This window comes from Aquarana catesbeiana, linkage group LG11, assembly GCF_042186555.1.
Source record: "Aquarana catesbeiana isolate 2022-GZ linkage group LG11, ASM4218655v1, whole genome shotgun sequence".
NCBI classification, from domain to species: domain Eukaryota; kingdom Metazoa; phylum Chordata; class Amphibia; order Anura; family Ranidae; genus Aquarana; species Aquarana catesbeiana.
In genome coordinates, this window is record NC_133334.1 from 165,260,014 (window position 1) to 165,280,269 (window position 20,256).

At 46.8% G+C, this 20,256-nt stretch overlaps 1 protein-coding gene across 1 annotated transcript in view; it reads right to left on the reverse strand.

The window, feature by feature from the left end:
• Window positions 1-20,256, reverse strand: part of SLC6A2 (solute carrier family 6 member 2) — a 1,144,495-nt gene that overhangs the window by 935,949 nt on the left and 188,290 nt on the right. Inside the window, exons 4-5 of the mRNA XM_073605017.1 lie at window positions 6,746-6,983; window positions 2,927-3,065 (exon numbers count right to left, since the gene is read on the reverse strand). Coding sequence (XP_073461118.1) covers window positions 2,927-3,065; window positions 6,746-6,983 — 377 coding nt within the window. The remainder of the gene's footprint in view (window positions 1-2,926; window positions 3,066-6,745; window positions 6,984-20,256) is intronic.

The following is a 20,256-nucleotide window of genomic DNA, read 5'->3' on the forward strand; positions in this document are numbered from 1 at the left end:
TGCCGCCCTACTGTGCCCTCATTGCAGCCTCACCATGCCCTCATTGCAGTCTCACTGTGCCCATCTCATTGCAGCCTTACTGTGCCAATCTCATTGCAGTCTCACTGTGCCCATCTCATTCCCACCTTACCGTGCCCTCATTGTAGCCTCTGTGCCCTCATGACAGCCTCACAATAGTTGCAGCCTTAGCGCTGTGTCACGGAGCTGTGAAATCATGTTCTGCCATGCTATGACAAAAGTCCTGCCTCCCCCTAGATCAGCTCTTGTGATAGACAGAACACTGCGTCTATCACACGAGCTGGTCTAGGGGGAGGGCGGGACTTTTGTCATAGCGCGGCAGAACATGATTTCACAGCGTCATTGCCGCCTTACTGTGCCCATATTTCCACCTTACTGTGCCCTCATTGCAGCCTCACCGTGCCCAACTCATTGCCGCCTTACTGTGCCCTTATTGCAGCCTCACCGTGCCCATCTCATTGCCGCCTTACTGTGCCTCATTGCAGCCTCACCGTGCCCATCTCATTGCAGCCTTACTGTGCCCTCATTGCAGCCTCACTGTGCCCTCATTGCAGCCTTACTGTGCCCATTATTACCGCCTTACCGTGCCCTCAGTGCAGCCTTACTGTGCCCATCATTGCAGCCTCATCGTGCCCATCATTTTAGCCTCACTGTGCCCATCATTGCTGCCCTACTGTGCCCATTATTGCCGCCTTACTGTGCCCTCATTGCAGCCTTACTGTGACCATCATTGCCGCCTTACTGTGCCCTCATTGCAGCCTCACCATCATTGCAGCCTCACCGTGCCCATCATTGCCGCCTTACTGTGCCCATCATTGCCACCTTACTGTGCCCTCATTGCAGCCTCACCATGCCCATCTCATTGCAGCCTCACCATGCCCATCTCATTGCAGCCTCACCGTGCCCATCTCATTGCAGCCTCACCATGCCCTCATTGCAGCCTTACTGTGCTCATCATTTCCGCCTTACCGTGCCCATCATTGAAGCCTCACTGTGCCCATCATTGCCGCCTTACTGTGCCCTCATTGCAGCCTTACTGTGCCCATCATTGCCGCCTTACTGTGCCCTCATTGCAGCCTTACTGTGCCCATCATTGCCACCTTACTGTGCCCTCATTGCAGCCTTACTGTGCCCATCATTGCCACCTTACCGTGCCCTCATTGCAGCCTCACCATTGTTGCAGCCTTACTGTACCCTCAATGAAGCCTCACCATGCCCATCATTGCCGCCCTAATGTGCCCTCATTGCAGCCTCACCATGCCCTCATTGCAGTCTCACTGTGCCCATCTCATTGCAGCCTTACTGTGCCAATCTCATTGCAGTCTCACTGTGCCCATCTCATTCCCACCTTACCGTGCCCTCATTGTAGCCTCTGTGCCCTCATGACAGCCTCACAATAGTTGCAGCCTTAGCGCTGTGTCACGGAGCTGTGAAATCATGTTCTGCCATGCTATGACAAAAGTCCTGCCTCCCCCTAGATCAGCTCTTGTGATAGACAGAACACTGCGTCTATCACACGAGCTGGTCTAGGGGGAGGGCGGGACTTTTGTCATAGCGCGGCAGAACATGATTTCACAGCTCCGTGACACAGCGGTCTCCCGCTGTGCCTGTGAGTGGAAGGAGGGAGGGGAGCGCTACGCTGCAGCCACGCACCAGCATAGATCCAAAGCGGCCAGTCGGGCCCTGTTGGAGGGGCACATGGGGGGCCCAGTATGATATTGGGGGGTCAGTGCCCCCTGTTGCCCCAGGCTGGTGAGGTATCTGCCTGCCTGAAGTTCAGCTTTAAAGAAAAGGTCATTCAAGTTTTTTGAACAACATTTAAAAGTAGTCAAATTATTGTAAGTAACTATGTCAATGTATGTTAACATGTCTATGGATAATTTATCATCATATATGCATATCATATATACATATTTACTTATTAAATTTGAAGAGCCTGCTGCCTACTTTGTAGTCCCACGCAGTACTTGTACTTCAGAGTTCATTCCACAAGGCAAGCTTATGGAGCTTATAAGTTCAGACTTGTGTGACTTAAAAATTGCCTGCAGACCCCCACAACCACCGGCCATGGTTGTGGAGAAGAGGCCCTTGTCCCCATCAACATGGGGACAAGGTGTTTTGGGGGGCATGTGAAGGGCCTGTGGCCTGGTGTTGTTCAGGAGAGGGGCACTTGCTCGTCCCCCCCTTTTCCTGACCTGCCAGGCTGCATACTCGGATAAGGGTCTGGTATGGATTTTGGGGGCCCCACGCCAATTTTTTAAAAACATTTTGGCGTGAGGTTCCCCTAAAATCTATACCTAACTTGAAAAGGCCTAATATGCACTGAAGGGGGGGCACACAATTTTTTTCTCTTTTGTTTTTTTTATTGCCAGCATTCTTTTCACGAGTTACACACCAGTCGCACCCAAATCACATCTATATAATGCAAGTTCGACTTTTATGAGAGTTTACATTTAGGTCTATGGAACTCAAGTCACATGGTAGTCTGATCAAAGTAGTGCAGGAACTACTTTTAAGTCGCAGCGACTTGAAGTCACACAGATATGAATGGTTACCATAGGGAAACATGGGGTGCGACTTGCCATACAACCTTGGGGTCCAAAGTCGCACGACAAGTCGCACAAGTGTGAATGGAGCCTTATTCACTGGAAACAATGCTCTACTCTAGTGGGTACTATTTTATCACAAAAAAATAAAAATTAGAGAAAGCAAGATACATTGCACTGAGACGCTGAAAAGCCTCTGTAGTCATCAGTCCCCAAATACCAAAAAAAAAGAAGGGAAATCAGCAGCTTTACTTTTAACAAATTATAAGAGGCAACTTCAGTGGCTTTTTTCTAGTTCTGAGAATTTAGGAAATTTGATTTTGGAATTATACACTGTAAGTTGCTTTTAAAAATGTACTCACTTTTCCTGATGTCTTTACTCCTTTCCATAAGCTGAAAAATAGGACTATGAGAACAGCAAAAAGACACAACGTTAACTGCCATCGTGGGAGGCCAAGGTCATGAATTCCAGCACTTTCATGCAGATGCAGCACTTCACGTCTATGGTAAAACATAACGTAACATAAGGAGATTTCCTGAAAAACAGCCTTTTCTTATTATCTAGATAACAGCTGGAAGTGGTGAATAACTTACACACATTCTGCTTTTCACATTTTAAAGATTATTTAAAGAAAGCAAAAAAACATTAATTTTTTTTTGAAACATTAACAATTGACAAGATTTTAAAGGATTGGTCCAAAAAAAACAGATATCTTACTTAGAGGAGGAGTGTACCTTTCATTATCTACAAGCTTCTTACACATGGGGACTCTCACAGCAAGGTCTAGGCAATTTCTGCCAACCCTACATTTTTACATGTTCTTGCCTCCTACTGTTTCATTCCAGTCTTAGAATGTGTTACACTTTAAATGGAATTCTGCTTCCTGAAGTCTATGTCTGCTGAGACTATTCTTTATAGAGTTATATTGCTTCTATGAAGCCTGTGACCATTTGTGGCTTGCATTGTTTATCCATTTGAGTGGTGTACAAGACAAGCCTGTAAACAAAACATAAAGCCTATATAAGTGTCTGTTTAACTATACCTAAGATATTTGATATAATAAGTGAAAACATAGACAGAAAAGGGTGTAATCTCCCCAGCAATGCACATTTCTCCATTTCTCTGCTTATTAAGGCTTTCACAATGCTTTGGAGATGGGGAGCTGGAAAATATTAAAGGTCTGACTTTGTAGCTGCAAGATCCTATTTGAATTTTAAAGTGGAACTAAACCCTCTCAATCAACATTAACTAGTTTTGATGCTTATGTTACTAGCATTAGTAAAAAGATAGGAAAGTTTATTATATTTACTTATTGAAATCTTTTTTCTTTTTTACATTTCTTCAGTTGCTTCCTGATTTCTGGCCTAGGACAAAATTATGTGAGAGAAGTTTTCCTCACCCTAGCACACCATCAGCATGCAGGCCTTGCCTAAGGCCAGATGGATTCTACGAATCGAGTGCTACATTAATTACCTGCCCTTACTAAACATGGCCATGGCTAGAAATGCTGGATGGGGGGGGGGGGGGGGGTCAAAATTATTTCTCAACTGCATAAAGCATTGGGACATAGATATATGGGTGAGTTTGTTTTGAAAATTAATTAAATCGTGTTTTCAGTTTGTGGTGCTCAGCTGCAGTTTAGTTCTGCTCAGAGGCATAACCAGAACATTCAGAGCCCCGGTGCAAGAAACCAAGGTCCTCCCTTCCATCTGAGCCCCAGGCTTCCAGTTCTGGGAGGTCGTCCATGGACTTCCTCGCAGAACCCTGCCTTCCATGTGCCCCCATGGCACGTGCATCCAGCACACTCTGACTGCTGTGTCTGATCACAGATCAGGGTAAAGGGCCAATCACACCCGCCCTTTACCATGTGATCAGCTGATCACATGTAAACAGACTTGCAGGTTATCAGCAGTCCTTTCCTCCCAAGACTGTCAGTACATTATTTACATTAATAATCAGGGTACTGATCATCAGTGCCCTGATTATCAGTTCAGCCCAATCAGTGCAGCCTATCAGTGCTCATCAATGCTGCCTATCAGTACTGCCTATCAGTGCCACCTATCAGTGTTTTTTAATGCCGCCTATCAGTGCCGGGGGGAAGTGTGAAGCTCAGCAGCTGAATGATCAAATTCAGCTGCTTAGCTTAACAACTCTCACAGTGCACACAGGAGGGGAGGGGTGGGAGGAGAAGGAGCTGATCGGCTCTTTCATCTCCCATCCGTGTGAGGGGGGAGGGAGGGGGAACTGTCAGTGCAGGCTCTGAGCTCTATAAGAGACACGCTCTCAGCTCAGAGACCTGTGGCTACCAACCCCACTGGGGCCCCCCAACAGTGACGGAATGTCAGGGCCTGTCGCAAGTGTGACCTTTGTGACCCTGGTAGTTCCGTCACTGGTTCTGCTTTAAAGTGGTTGTTAAGCCACTCTAAGCTGTTTGCACCATCAGCACTGCCTCCTATTGCAGTGTTCCCCTCTGTGTGTGATTTATAAAAGTAAATGCTGCAAATACTAATTTCAGAACTGGGGTCGCGATCACATGACCAATCTTTATTTTACTGTAGGGGGGTTCCCCCTTGCTTACATCAACACATGGTGTAACTGTACATCTCCTTTGCATCTCATTTATGCAGCACCAATTTTTAGCCTTTTGCAAGGTAAGACATCTTTTGCTATACTAGACATATGGAACCAATCTTCATTTTCTCATTCTTTTTGGCTTTAGATATTCCCAAAAACTTTTGCATACACTATTCGCGTATCTGTATAGGTACTGATGCAATCTACCTACGGCACAAGGTACAGCATATAGGGGTACACTCTCCCATTTTTTACAAATTATGAACTGTGTCTTTATGGGGTTAGATAGTTACCCATTTACCCATGTACACTTCTCTACAGACTTTCCAACATCTGATAGAGAATCACCTTACTGGGATTTTTGAGTCCCCTTGATTGGTATGAACACTTGTTGTTATTTAGCACCTTGCAATTAATCATTATGATTGAGTTCACTATTTTTTAGTTAGACCAATATTGGTGCTATATTCTGTATGAGAGGCTCCCAGGCCCTCCGGGGCAGGCCATCCTCCTTTGGACCGCCTGCACTGCAGCACTTTGTGGTAAGAGCTTCACCCATAGGGTTCCTACAGCAGATATATAATGTATCTTCATTTCTATCTTAATGTATATGAAATTTGAGATATATTATATGATTAATGTATGTTTTTCCCTTTATTCATAGTCATATGATAATCGCTCTATAATGCATTGCATATCTGTATATGTACTATAAAGCTCCGGAAGAAGTGGTAGACCTCATCCGCAAAACATGTAGAGCAAGCAATACATAGATGGTAGTACTGTAATAAGATGCCACAATATGTGACTATAGAGCAAATGTTCTTTGCTTGTCATATTTTTCTTTAAAAAAATATTTGTATATTTTTCTCTTTTATATATATATTTTTGTAATAAAAACTTAAAATCTCTATCTGAGACTATTGCCTTTCCTGTTTTACGGTACCATTAAAGTCCACCCCCAGCCTCCTTTCTTCATTCTCTTCCCTAAGTACTGTAGTTTGTCCCCATTCCACAAGCGTGCGCAATTTTAAAGCATGATATGAAAGTATCTATTTACTCGGCATAACATCATCTTTCACATTATACAAAAAAATTGGGGTAACTATTGCATTTTTTTTTTTTTTTTTTAATTCATTAAAGTGTATTTTTTCCAAAAATATTGCATTTGAACGACCGCTGCGCAAATACCGTGTGACATAAAATATTGCAACCATTACCATTTTATTGTCTAGGGTCTCTGCTAAAAAAGAAAATATAATTTTGGGAGGTAAATAATTTTATAGCAAAAAATACTAGTTTAAACTTGTAAACAAAAAGTTCCAGAAAAGGCCTGGTCTTCAAGTGGTTAACACAGTATTTAATTTACTGTAATACTAAGCAAAGCACAAGGCTTTCCATAGCACATTGTACTGCGTGAGACTTAAAACGTCAACACTTTATGCATATGTCTGTGTATCTTTCCTTGGAAAGTCAGACAGCCATCTGTTCATACCAGCTTTGGGATGGTGACATGATATGCAGTAAAGTTTTATTATCTTGAAGTCTGTACTAAATGGCAAAAAAGGACAAGCAGTATAAATATATCTCTTTAAAGAAAACTTACTCATAAAACTGTGTAGCTGGAGTTAATTTGTACTTTGAGTATTTTGTTCCATTTCCAAAAAAAGAAGCATTGAGAAGAGTTGGGTCAGTGCAATTTGGAGTGTTCCACACATTCCCACATGTGGTCCAAGGAAGCTCAGAGGTGAAGGAAGATGCCAGATAATATAATGACCATGCAATGATGACATTGTAGTAGAAGCCCACATAGAGTGCTATTAATATCACAGTGTAGCCAACACCTGTAAAAAATAACATAAGACATGTAAGACAAATTTGTACTACATTTCATTCAACAATTTTCCTAATATTAACTTTCAGAACAACAATACACATTTGCTTACTTAATTCTTATGTTCTATGCATAGAGATATCCTGCACCTGCAGCTGAAACATTTCTTTCTTCCACTTTCCCTTTGTCCTGTATAAAGGACTCCTTCTACCCAGTTCTCTTTTATCAGCAACAGCAAATAAATAACCTTGTGGTGGGTTACCTTGCTTGTAAAGGTAGTGTCGCAGTGTGCCTATGTACTAATTCCCAGATGCAGGCACAGGCATCTTCAACTCTACAACCCCCTGGATTCCTGGATGGAAGTTCCTCGGCTTTGCTCTCTATGCAGTTTAGAGAGCCCACACCTGATGAGACAGAAGATCTGCAGCCAGTTTAAAGGCCCTCCACTGTCAAAACCAGCATACGGACACCAATGCAGGAGACTAACAGCACACAGCTTCTCCAGAAGCTATTGAGAGCCCCTGCCAGACTGTTACCATAGTACTCCAGATCTAGTTGGGTGGCACTTTATCCCTGGGTCTTGGATATCTCCAGCTGTTCACCTGTGTTACCAGAGAACCCTCAACTTTACTATGAGAAACACTGTTTAATAGGATAAATGCAAATAGCTATGTTCTGAACTATTTTACTGAAGTAGTGATTCTCATATTGACTCTTTATTGTAATAGATTCTTATGTAGACTATGCTATGCAGGCATATGTCATCCCGATTGAGTCACAGAAACTTTACTGTGAAGAGTCCCTATTTGTGCAGCTTTCATTTTTCTGGTGTTTATTCATGTTTTTTGCCACCGTGAACCTTTTTTGCAATATTGCTTCTTTTTAGCACATGTTTAGTAAATCGCAAGTTAGTTACTCCCTGTCTGATCATTTGGTCCATTACCTCTTCTGTAGTAGCCTCAATTTTACTATCTCATGGGTTACACAAGTCCAATTGGGGTTTGTGTGGGTAGCGAGAGACCACCCAGCATTTTGGGGTTTCAACCAGGCTGCAATCATTACAATTGCAACACCAAACAAACAAAAGAAGTGTTTCCACAAAAAACTTAGGCTTTAGCACTTTGGCCCCTTTCCAGTGGAGTAACTAGAATCTTCAGGGCCCGGTGCAAGAAACAGTGAAGGGCCCCCCCTGAACCCCAGCCGGGGCCCTTCCCTCCGAGTCTGGTGGTGGAACTTCAGAGCCCGGTCACAGGTACCACCTTTGTAAGCCCTGTAGTTCCGCCACTGGTATCAATCGTTTTTTATTTTTTACAATTTTTCAGGAGCCCCGTTGGGGGACTTTGGTGAGATATCAGAGGTATAAACAGACCTATGATGTTCCAACTTTGAGACAAAGAGGAAGACTGAGGACACAGCCACCAATCTCCTTCTCTGCAGCCTCAACTACATAGAATGAATAGACAAGAATAACTCTGTATAGAGCTTCCTGTCCATTCATAAACTGAAACATAGTAAACACAGTTTACTATATGCCACAGTTTTGAATGGACAGAGTCAGTGATCAGTACAGATCACTGACTCTCAATTCAGAAAAAGAAGTGGCCGGTAAATTACACATTTACCAGCCCATTTCCCACTCTCCGTCCTGACAGATCCCCAGCAGCAGCCAGTAGGAGAGCAGATGGGGGAACCTGTCCGAGCCGACGAGGGGGTCCAGAAAAGAGCACACAGGGGCTGGAGAGCACACCTTGCTGGTATTGCTGTACCCACCACCATCTCCAGTGACCCCACGCTGGTACTGCTGTACCCCCCATCCTCCAGCCACCCCATACTGGTACTGCTAGCCCCCTGTCTGTCCTCCAACCTCCCCATGCTGGTTCTGCTGTACCTCCCCCCCTTGGTGTCCAGTGACCCCTGCTGGTACACCCCCCAAATGGCTGGGGATTCAGATTTCCTCTGTGTGTTCTGCCCCCTCCTCTGCCCTGTCAGCCAGCTTGGTCTATATATGGGGTTCCTGTTCTTAGGGCAGGTGGGGTCCTAATCACCAGGGAAGATGGGGTCCCTAGGTAAGATGGAGTCCCCATTACCAGGAGAGATGGGTTTCCTGTCCCTAGGCCAGGAGAGATGGGATCCTTTTCCCCAGGGCAGATGGGGTTGCTGCCCCAGGTGAGATGGGGTCCCTGTTCCCAGGTGAGAAGGGGGCCCTGTGCCCATGGGAGATGGGGTCCCTGTCCCCAAGAGAAATTGGGGCCCTGTCCTCTGGGGAGACATAGGCCCTGTCCCCAGGGGAGATGGGGTCCCTGTCCCCAAGTGAGAAGGGTTCCCTGTCCCCAGGGGAGATGGAGGGGGGCATGCGATGGTGTGTGGGGGATGGGGTCATCTCACTCACTATGACCAAGCTGCAGGCCGGGCACTCATCCATTGTGGCCTGGGCTCCCTCCAGCGTGCTGAATGGGCGATCTGCATATCTCCCAGAAAGACCTGTCATCACTTGTGTATGACGGGGGGAGGAGGGGGGCTGGCAGACAAGCCTGCCATGTCCTCCAGGAAGCCAGCTCTCTGCATCTGTGTGCTTAAAGTTTGTTTGCCCAGGAGAAACATGCAGTGCAGTGAACCGGACTCAGGGGGCGGGACTCTGGCTGGGGAGGACAAACACTGGACTGAGCGGCAATGCATGGCGCAGAAGAGGGGGAGTCAGAAGAGCCGGCTGAGGACACAGGTCTTGCGGGGAATGCACAACTAAAAAACAGCCAGTGCGGTATTCCAGCATGGAGCTCTGCTAGTCACCCCCCACCTCCAGCCACCCGTGTACACGGTGAACTGGTACTCCTAGCTGCCTATGCTGCGGTCAGCCATATGTAGAGGGGGGCCGCGCAGGCCCCCTGCAGCACAGGGCCCGGTCACGGATGTGACTCCTGCGCCCCCTGTCCCTTCCTCTTGGGGTAGATCCTGCTGCGATCAGCAGGAGATCTGTAAGCTGATCCCCTGCTGTTTGGAGCAGAGCTGGCGGATGACATATCCGTGTCAGCTCAGTAGCTGCAGAGCAGACATGGGCAGAGCCTGCTCTGCTCTATGGGCACCCAGGAGTAGACAGACTCCACCATCTGCTTACCCCCAGATACCTCAGTTCTGCTCTGCCTAAATGGAACAGGACAGAGTCATTTTCTGTATTTTCTAGTGGGAATGATCAGAACCACAGGTAGGCAGATGTAAACAGACAAAGCCGTATGCGATGACGTCACTGCCAAAACCAACTCCCGAGCGGAGTGCAAACTTTCTAATCTGATGCTTGGTTCTTTTACTTCATTGTACAATAAGTGCAATTTATGTTAATAAAATGTATTAAATATATTGGGTAATGCACTTTGGAGTGTTCTATCTCTTATATTCCAGCACTGAGCCTGGCTGTCATGACTTGCTAAGCAGCGATAAGCGGATGTATGTAGCCAATCGGCTGCTGGATTAAGGAGCACTAATTGTAGAAGTATTGTTTGACCTTTGTATTCGTTGCTGGTGGGATACTTACAAGCATGTATGGTCTTAATGCAAGGCCTCTGGCTCTGGTAAGCAGCTTGTGTGTTCGCTTGGTGGGTGAAGGTGCACCGCAGTAGAGGCCAAGAGGTGGCAGTAGATTCACTTTCATGGAAGATTAATGGATGGAATTTATAATATTCAGTTTTAAGTAATTTATAGCACAGACACTTTGTAAGATTGCAGCGCCCTTCTAAGTGTAGCATCAAAGCGTTATTTATTTGGAAACAACAGAATGGTAACTCACAATGTAATGGAGGTAAAAACTCTCATCTAAAAACGTAACCACGACTAGATGACATGTAGTCATGTAGATGAGCGCTTTTATCTCCATTAGATTTTTCATGTTGTTGTTTGCAAATAAATAACCCTTTGAGGCTTTTTGTGGTGCCACACCCCACTCTAGATTCCACCTCATTGGTGAGATATCAGGGCCCTTCCCTGAGTGACTTTTTACACAGGGAGGATTTATGTGAGGTTTGGCAATGCAAACACACCAATGAGAAGGATTTTACATTTCACAACAGCTATTCTTGTATTGTCTTATTTATTGTGGACAAGTGGGTGCTACAGTAGGTGTCCTCCGCCATAGTACATGACATTACATGGTCAGACTATGCTGTTATCTCCATCATCTTAGAGGAGAAGGACCCCTGCTCTCCCAATTCTGTATGGCACTGCAATAATTCTATTTTGCAATCCTCTGCCAACCCACTATTCTTTAGCATCTCAATTTTTTTTTCAGATAATGACCTTACCAGACACAGTCTTCCATGCTGTGGAATGCTTGCAGGGCCTTTATAAGAGGCATCCTAACACTAGTGAGCTCTAAGGCTAAAAAAACAATACAATTCACGTCTTACTAAACTCGTTCCTGAAATAAACTTGACCTCCAGAACAAGGTGTTACCTTCTGATGCTACAGCCACCTCTTTATTTACTCTATGCACTGAACTAAGGGAGCTGTTGGGTGATCGCTACAATAGACTTCTTAAGTCTCTCAGATTGAACCTTAACGCCCACCACAACAAGACAAGTACATTTTTAGTGAATAGGATTAAAGCACAAAAGAGCTAAAGCTCTAATTCCATACCTTCTAAACCCTCTTGATAAAAAGATACTTTTAAATCCACAAGCCATAGCGGATGCTTTTGTGGATTATAATAGTTCCCTATAAAACCTGAAAGAGGATGCCTCTACATCTCAACCCTCAGAAGCTTCCATTCAGTCCTTTTTGGCACAACTACACCCTCCAAACTTAGATCTGGGAAGGCAAAGCCATGTGACACAAAATCTGGAGCCTGCAGCCCTTCAGGGGCCCCCCGAGGAGGTATTAAGGGATTGGTTTTAGTAATTTAGGAAGGACACCTCCCGGAGGTGTGTCTTTTCCCCAGTTGTCAGGGAAGTGGGGTAAGCAGACATCCCCGGGTGGGGGGTGGGGGGGGGTGGGTGTACAGAGAATCCCAGCTGGTGACTAGGAGACACTGAGCAGCGTCATACCTGACCAGTGACATTGGTCCCATCGTGGCTACAGGACGGCACTCTTCTCCTCTTGCCTCGCTGAGCTCGGTTACCATTCCATGTTGCCAGCACACAGCACAGACACTTCCCCATCCTGGGCTGTTCTCACCTTGTGCTCCTCTCCATTCAGGAAATGGCTCACAGCTGCTCCCCAGCCAATGGGAACAGAGGGGCGTGGTCTGTGGAAGGCAAAGTAGAATCCCAGTACTGTAGCGTGGCTGTGGGGCCCTAGGGCAGATTGGAGCTGGATTTTGCGGAGGATATGATAATATGACAGGGAGACTGCAGGGGCCCCCTGGAGCTAGGGTTGGGGTTGCGATTGTGACCCCTGCAACCCCTTATGCTAAGCCCATGCTTTTTAAACAAATTCTTTCACCTTATCTAATGCCTATGTTCCAAGACACAGTGTCTGATGGATCAGTTTCCAATGAGATGCTGAGAGCTTATGTGGTTACGCTTCCCAAACCGGGTAAAGAACCTACCATGCCAGCAAACTTCCAACCAATGTCCTTGTTAAACTTGGATGTGAAAATCTATGCCAAATTCCTGATGAACCGCTTGATAGAGATTATTCCTACTTTCCTACTTTAGTGAAGCCAGACCAAATGGGTTTCACAAAAAACAGACATGCAGCAGACGCTACCAGATGTAATATTAACATCCTGCACCATATGGAGATGACTCGAACACCTTCTCTGCTTCTTTTTATTGATGCAGAGAAGGTGTTAGATAGAGTTCACTGGCAGTACATGCGAATAGTGCTAGAGAAATTTGGGTTTCTATCCTATATGCCATCTTCGACCGTCTTCCCAGGTCTATACCTCAGGCTTGTTGTCCAAGACATTTGGGATCTCTAATGGTACATGCCAGGGTTGTCCGCTATCCACATTGATTTTTAACTTAATGATAGAGCCAATGATGGTGGCCATTCGTACAAACCCTCTATCTAATATCTGGGTTCCGCACGTGCACCACACCCCACATCCTTAACTTATTTACAGATGACATGATCCTTTTTTAAAGAACCTGCTTCTTACACTACCTGCCGCTGATCAGGTTATAACCCATTTTAGCATCCTTTCCTATTACAAGGTCAACTTTACAAAATGTCAAATGTTGGACCTAGGTGTACACAAATCATCTACTTTATTCCTGGCCCAACCACAGCATCCCTTATCTAGGTATAATCTTGATATCCTCCACAGCATCCCTATTGGAGGCCAACTGTAATCCCCTTATTGAAGAAATCCATACAGAGCTCCGACGCTTATCCCTCTTTGAAATATCTGGGCGTGTAGAATAGCCACATTTAAAATAATGATCCGTCTCAAAATACTCTGTTTTCCGTACACTACTGATTCCCCTTAAGCCTGGAATTATACTTTCCTTGACAGTGCTGCTCAAATGCTACATTTGGCAACCAAAGAGAGCGAGGTGTTCTCATATACATCTCATTTACTGTAGGAGGTGTAGGCCTAGTGGACCTTCAAGACTATTACATCACCACCCATCTAGCTCAATTAAACATTGGTTCCATCTCTACTCTGAGGCTTTATGGGTAGAAGTTTAGAAATATCTAGTGGGGACTCCAAATCTACTTTTATTGCTTTTAGCAAATGCCTGGAAGAAAATGGATCTGAATCTCCTACCTCTAACCACACAGACTTCCCTGTTAGCCTGGAGAACACTTTTGCGGCACACGTCCCTAGCCAATCCAAGATGTTCTAATTGGATCCCTATGGGTATTTTGGAACGTCTCATCCCTTATGTGAAACTTAGAAACAGGGTAGGGGGCGTGGCCTAGCACCTGAGGAAGATGGCAGCATAGGCAGAGAGCTCTGCTATCTAGAGCTTCTGTTTTGCCTATCATCAGCGGGACAAACTTAGCCTGTCAGAAATCATCAATCAGACCGAGACAGAAGTACAGTTAATCACACTTGTTTAATAATAATAAAAAGGTAAACAGAGTAAGCGTAGTCAATACATAGCCAGAGTTCAGTAACCAGATCAGGTAGTCAGCTAATGCCAATGTCAGAGAGCCAGAGATCAACTTAGTAGTACAGCAAGCAGGATCAGGAGCCAGACGGGACGTCAGCCGAGCAAGTCTTCAACAGGAACGCAGGAGAAGTCTCTGAGATGTGGCCAAAGGCAGAGATGAAGTGAGCTGGACGGCTTTAAGTAGCCAGGATTGACGAGCAGATCATCAACAGCTGAGTCACTGTGGAGAGAAAGGAGCTGGCAATTAGCCGACAGCTGAGCGGCCAGCTCAGAGAAGGAAGGGCTGAGCCCAGCCTAGACAGTACCCCCTCCTCAACGACCCCTCCCCCTCGGAGGACCACCGGGCTTGAGGGAAAACATCTATGGAAATCACGGGGGAGGATAGGGGCATGTACGTCCGAGGATGAGACCCAAGAGCATTCCTCCGGACCGTACCCCTTCCAATGCACCAGGTACTGTATGCGCCCATGGAACCTACGGGAGTCAACAATGGATTGTACTTCATACTCCTCTATATAGGGTGAGGACGTGGCACCGAGGAGGTAAAGCGGTTGCAGACCAAAGGTTTCAATAAGGAGACATGAAACACATTAGAGATGCACATACTAGGAGGAAGGTCCAACGCGTAAGCCACTGGGTTAATCCTGCAAAGGATACGGAAAGGCCCAATAAACCGATGTGTGAACTTCAAAGAAGGAACACGAAGTCGGAGGTTGCGAGACGACAGCCATACTCTGTCCCCAACCTGGTAGGAAGGCACAGGCAGGCGTCGGCGGTCAGCATGGAGTCTGTACCTATCGTTATCATGCCGCAAAGCCTCCTGGACTTGTGCCCAAGTGGAACGAAGGCCACGGAGATGCTCCTCTAACGCAGGAATACTCTGTGGAACAAACGAGGCAGGCAACACAGATGGTTGGAAATCATAGTTCGCCATAAACAGGAACAAATGGGAAGCTGAATTCAAGGCACTATTGTAAGCAAACTCCGCCCACAGTAAGAGGTCTGACCAGGTGTTATGATGGTCAGAAATATAGCAACGTGGGAATCCAAGGACTGATTGGCTCGTTCTGCGGCCCCATTAGACTGCGGGTAATAAGCAGAGGAGAAAGCAAGCTGAATACCCAACTGTGCACAAAAGGCTCGCCAGAACCGTGACACAAACTGACTACCCCTGTCTGAGACAATCACCTTGGGTAGCCCATGTAAGTGGAAGATCTCCCAAGAAAAAATAGAAGCCAGCTCAATGTGACATTTTCGAGAACCGGTCAACCACCATAGAGATAACTGTGTTGCCCTGGGAGTTGGGTAACTCCACAATGAAATCCATAGACAGGTGGGTCCAGGGCCTCTCGTCATTGGGTATGGGTTGTAGGAAGCCCACTGGAAGGTGTAGTGGAGTCTCACGCTGAGCACTGAGCACGGAACAGGCGGTTACATCAGCACGTAGACTAGGCCACCGGAATTGTTGGGAAATGGCCCAAAAGAGTTGATTCTTCCCAGGGTGGCCAGCAGCCTTGGTAGAATGGTAAGTCTGGAGCACAGCAGTACAGAGACTCTCGGGAACTAAGCAGCGGTCACAAGGTTTCTCAGGAGGAGCATCGACCTGAGCAGCGAGAATTTTGTCACCCAAAGGAGAAGTAAGACTGGTGCGAACCGTAGCCAGAAAACGATCAGGAGGAATCACAGGAACCAGAACCGACTCCATCTTGGAAGTGGAGGAAAATTGTCGTGACAAGGCGTCAGCCCTTACATTCTTAGTACTGGGTAAGAATGAGACAATGTAATTAAAACTCGACAAGAAAATAGCCCATTGCGTCCTCCTGGGAGAGAGGCGCTTAGCCTCAGACAAGAATGTGAGATTCTTATGGTCAGTAAGAATGAGAACTGGCACAGTGGTACCATCAAGGAGATGTCTCCATTCTTTCAGGGCTAAAATGATCGCCAACAGCTCTCTGTCACCAATCTCGTAATTGCACTCTGCCAATGACAATTTCTTGAAAAAGTAGCCACATGGATGCATAGCGCACTCAGAGTTAGGACGTTGAGACAGAAGGGCGCCAACTCCAGTCTCAGAAGAATCAACTTCTAGGATAAAAGGCAATGTACTGTAGGATCAGGGTGTGTCAACACAGGAGCAGAAACAAAGGCAGCCTTGAGACTCTAAAAGGCCTTAATGGACTCTGGAGACCAACTCTGTGGGTTGCCGCCTTTCCTGGTCATATCAGTCAGGGGCTTGACCAGAGACGAGAAGTTACAAATAAACTTCCGATAATAGTTGGCAAAGCCAAGAAAATGCTGCAGAGGACGTAAACCCACGGATCAAGGACACTGTAGGACCGCTGAAAGTTTCACTGGGTCTATCGAAAAACCAGCAGTGGAAATGACATAGCCCAGGAATTTAACCTGTTCACAATGGAATTCGCAATTTTCAAATTTACAATAGAGATTGTTCTCTCTTAGTCTCTGAAGCACATGACAGACATCTTTCTGGTGACTCTCCAGGTACTTGGAAAATATGAGAATATCATCAAGATAAGCCACCACACATAACTGCAACAAATCTCGGAGGACATCGTTAATGAATTCCTGGAAAGCTGCCGGAGCGTTACAAAGGCCAGAAGGCATTACGAGATACTCATAATGAGCTGATCTGGTATTAAACGCAGTTTTCCACTCGTCGCCCTCCTTAATCCTGACGAGATTGTATGCCCCTCTCAAATCAAGCTTTGTGAAAACCATTGCTCCCTTGAGGCTTTCAAATAACTCCATAATCAAAGGCATGGGATAGGCATTCTTAATCGTGAAACGATTGAGACTCCTATAATCGATACAAGGTCTCAGTTCACCACTCTTCTTCTTCACAAAAAAGAAAACAGCACCAGCAGGAGACGAGGATTTGCAGATGAAAACTCGAGAAAGTGCATCAGCAACATACTCCTCCATGGCCTTATCCTCCAAGACCGACAAAAGACCGACAAAGGGTAACCCGGCCACTAGGGGGTATGGCACCAGGTTGAAGGTCAATTGCACAATCATACGACCGGTGTGGAGGCAAAGTACCGGCTTGACCTTTGTCAAAGACATCGTTAAAATCACGGTACCCCTCTGGCAGGGAGGAGAGTGAAGAGGTGCACAGGACCTTGGCTACCTTCTGGCAGCATCTCTCACTGCACTGTGGCGACCAGGACAGAACCTCAGCACGGAGCCAATCAAAAGAAGGGTTGTGCCTCTGTAACCAATAACCAGTGGAAACTTAGGTGAGGAAATAACTTGGAATTGAATTATCTCATGGTGAAGGGCCCCTACGGCCATGGACAACAGAACAGTCTCATGAGTCACATGGGCAGGCTGTAGAGGTCTCCCGTCAAGAGCCTCAATGGCAGGTGGAGTGTCACGCAGCTGCAGCGAAATCGAGTGCTTCGATACAATGGCAGCATCAATGAACAGACCTGCAGCCCCAGAGTCGATTAGAGCCTATATCTCGACGGATGACTCAGCCCAAGACAGGGTAACCGAAACCAGGGACTTATCTTTCTGGGAAATTGGAGACGAAACAACGCCACCTAAGGTCTGTCCGTGACAGGACCTCAAGGTTCGGGCGTTCCCTGGACGGGTAGGACAAGACTTCAAAAAGTGACCAGCCTGGCCACAATAAAGGCACAATCTCTCCCTCCTCCTAAGGGTTCTCTCATCTGCAGAGAGACGCGTGAAGCCCAAGGGTGTGGGTTCATCTTCACAGACCAACTCGATACCAGGAGGAATGGGAGGTGAGGGAGGCAAGGGTGGGACTGCAAAGCTCGGAGACAAATGTACAGGAGGCTTGCGCCAGCGCTTCTTAAAAGAGAGTCTTTCTCTGAGTCTGGAGTCAATGAGAATGGCAAATGTGATCAACCTCTCCAGCTCAATGGGTATATCTTGGTCTGCTATCTCATCCTTGATGTTATCAGAGAGACCATGAGAGAAGGCAGCAACGAGGGCCTCATTGTTCCAAGCAACCTCTGCAGCCAGAGTACAGAATTCAATGGTGTAATCGGCAACAGTTCTTGTACTCTGTTTGATGGACACGAGGCTCTTGGCAGCAGAAGTGGAGCATGCGGGAACGTCAAATACCCTTTTGAAGGAAGCCACAAACTCTGGGTAACTCAGGACCACAGGTTTTTGAATCTCCCATAGTGGGTTTGCCCAGGCCAAGGCTCTCTGAGAAAGCAAAGAAATCACAAAACCTACTTTGCTTCTGTCCGTGGGAAATGCCTGGGGCAGCATCTCAAAGTATATCTCAACCTGGTTGAGAAACCCTCTGCATTGAACTAGATTGCCCCCAAATCGCTGGGGAAGCGGAGCAGAACCAGACATGCCTCTTATAGAGGTAATACTCGAGGCGGGTGCCTGCACAGAGACTGGAGCAGCAGCAGGGACAGGTTGTCCTGGAGCAGCCATAGTGGAAGATTCCAGGTGAGGCGTGTGACTCAGGAGCTTTTGTAATGCCAAGACAAACTGATCCATGCGGTGGTCCTGGTCATCCAATCTGGAAAAAATATTACCAACAAGTGGACTGAATTGCATCTTCTGAATTCATGGCCTTCACCTACTGTCAGAAACCATAAATCAGACCGAGACAGAAGTACAGTTAATCACACTTGTTTAATAATAATAAAAAGGTAAACAGAGTAAGCAAAGTCAATACATAGCCAGAGTTCAGTAACCAGATCGGGTAGTCAGCCAATGCCAATGTCAGAGTGCCAGAGATCAACATAGTAGTACAGCAAGTAGGATCAGGAGCCAGAAGGGACATCAGCCAAGCAAGTCTTCAACAGGAACGCAGGAGAAGTCTCTGAGATGTGACCAAAGGTGAAGGCAGAGATGAAGTGAGCTGGACGGCTTTAAGTAGCCAGTATTGACGAGCAGATCATCGACAGTCACTGTGGAGAGAAAGGAGCCGGCAATTAGCCGACAGCTGAGCGGCCAGCTCAGAGAAGGAAGGGCTGAGCCCAGCCCTGACATAACCTTACTGTGTGAAGATGACTGGGAGCAGCACGTCAGCCCCCCAGTCCCAGCAGGACCCATCTACACAGCTTAGCAGGGATATATGCCAGTGATGTTCAGCACGCTGATCCACAGGCTGCATCTCAGGCCTCAGACCGTAGTGTGGCGAGTTATGCTGCCACTGCTGTCTCCCCTGGTGCCTCTGCTGCAGGTATGCTTAACTCACACTCCTCTCCCATATTGTATCTAGCTGATCTCCAGCAAGTTGCCATGGACATCAAAAACACCTTGTCCGCGGCAATCTCGTGATCTGAAAACTGACATTAGAGCAGTAGCCTATCTTTTGGAGCATGTGGAGTCGGCGGCCATGACACATGAGGCGGCCATCCAGCAAGTCCAAAGAGTCACCAGTGTTCATGCCCGGCACCTGATTGACATGCACCCACACATGGAGGACCCTGAAATAGAGGCCGCAGGTGCAATTTGCGTGTTAGAGGAATACCGGAATCAGTGGAAGGGCCACAATTACAATCAGTTGTCTGGGCCATCTTCAATACTCTACTGGGTAGGCCGCCTGATGCTCCTGTTGAAATGGAAAGGTGCCACAGAGCTCTCCAACCAAGGGGTAGGGACACTGAGACCCAGAGATGCTGTGTGCTGTCTGGTCAACTTTATCCAGAAGGAAGAAATATTATGACTAGCATACAACCATGATCACTTGGAACATGAGGGCATTCAACTGTTTCAGGATCATTCGGTCATTACCCTCCAGCCATGGGTGTTGCATAAGGGGTTGCAGGGGTCACAATCGCAACCCCGACCCTAGCTCCAGGGGGCCCCTGCAGCCTCCCTGTCATATTATCATATCCTCCACAAAATCCAGCTCCGATCTGCCCTAGGGCCCCACAGCCACACTCCAGTACTGGGTTTCTACTTTGCCTTCCACAGTCCACGGACTGGAGAAGAGCACGAGGTGAGAACAGCCCAGGATGGGGAAGTGTCTGTTCTGTGTGCTGGCAACATGGAATGGTAACCGAGCTCAGTGAGGCAAGAGGAGAAGAGTGCCATCCTGTAGCCACGATGGGACCGATGTCACTGGTCAGGTATGACACTGCTCCGTGTCTCCTAGTCACCAGCTGGGACTCTCTGTACCATCCCACCCGGGGATGTCTGCTTACCCCACTTCCCTGACAACTGGGGAACAGACACACCTCCGGGAGGTGTCCTTCCCAAGTTGCTAAAACAAATCCC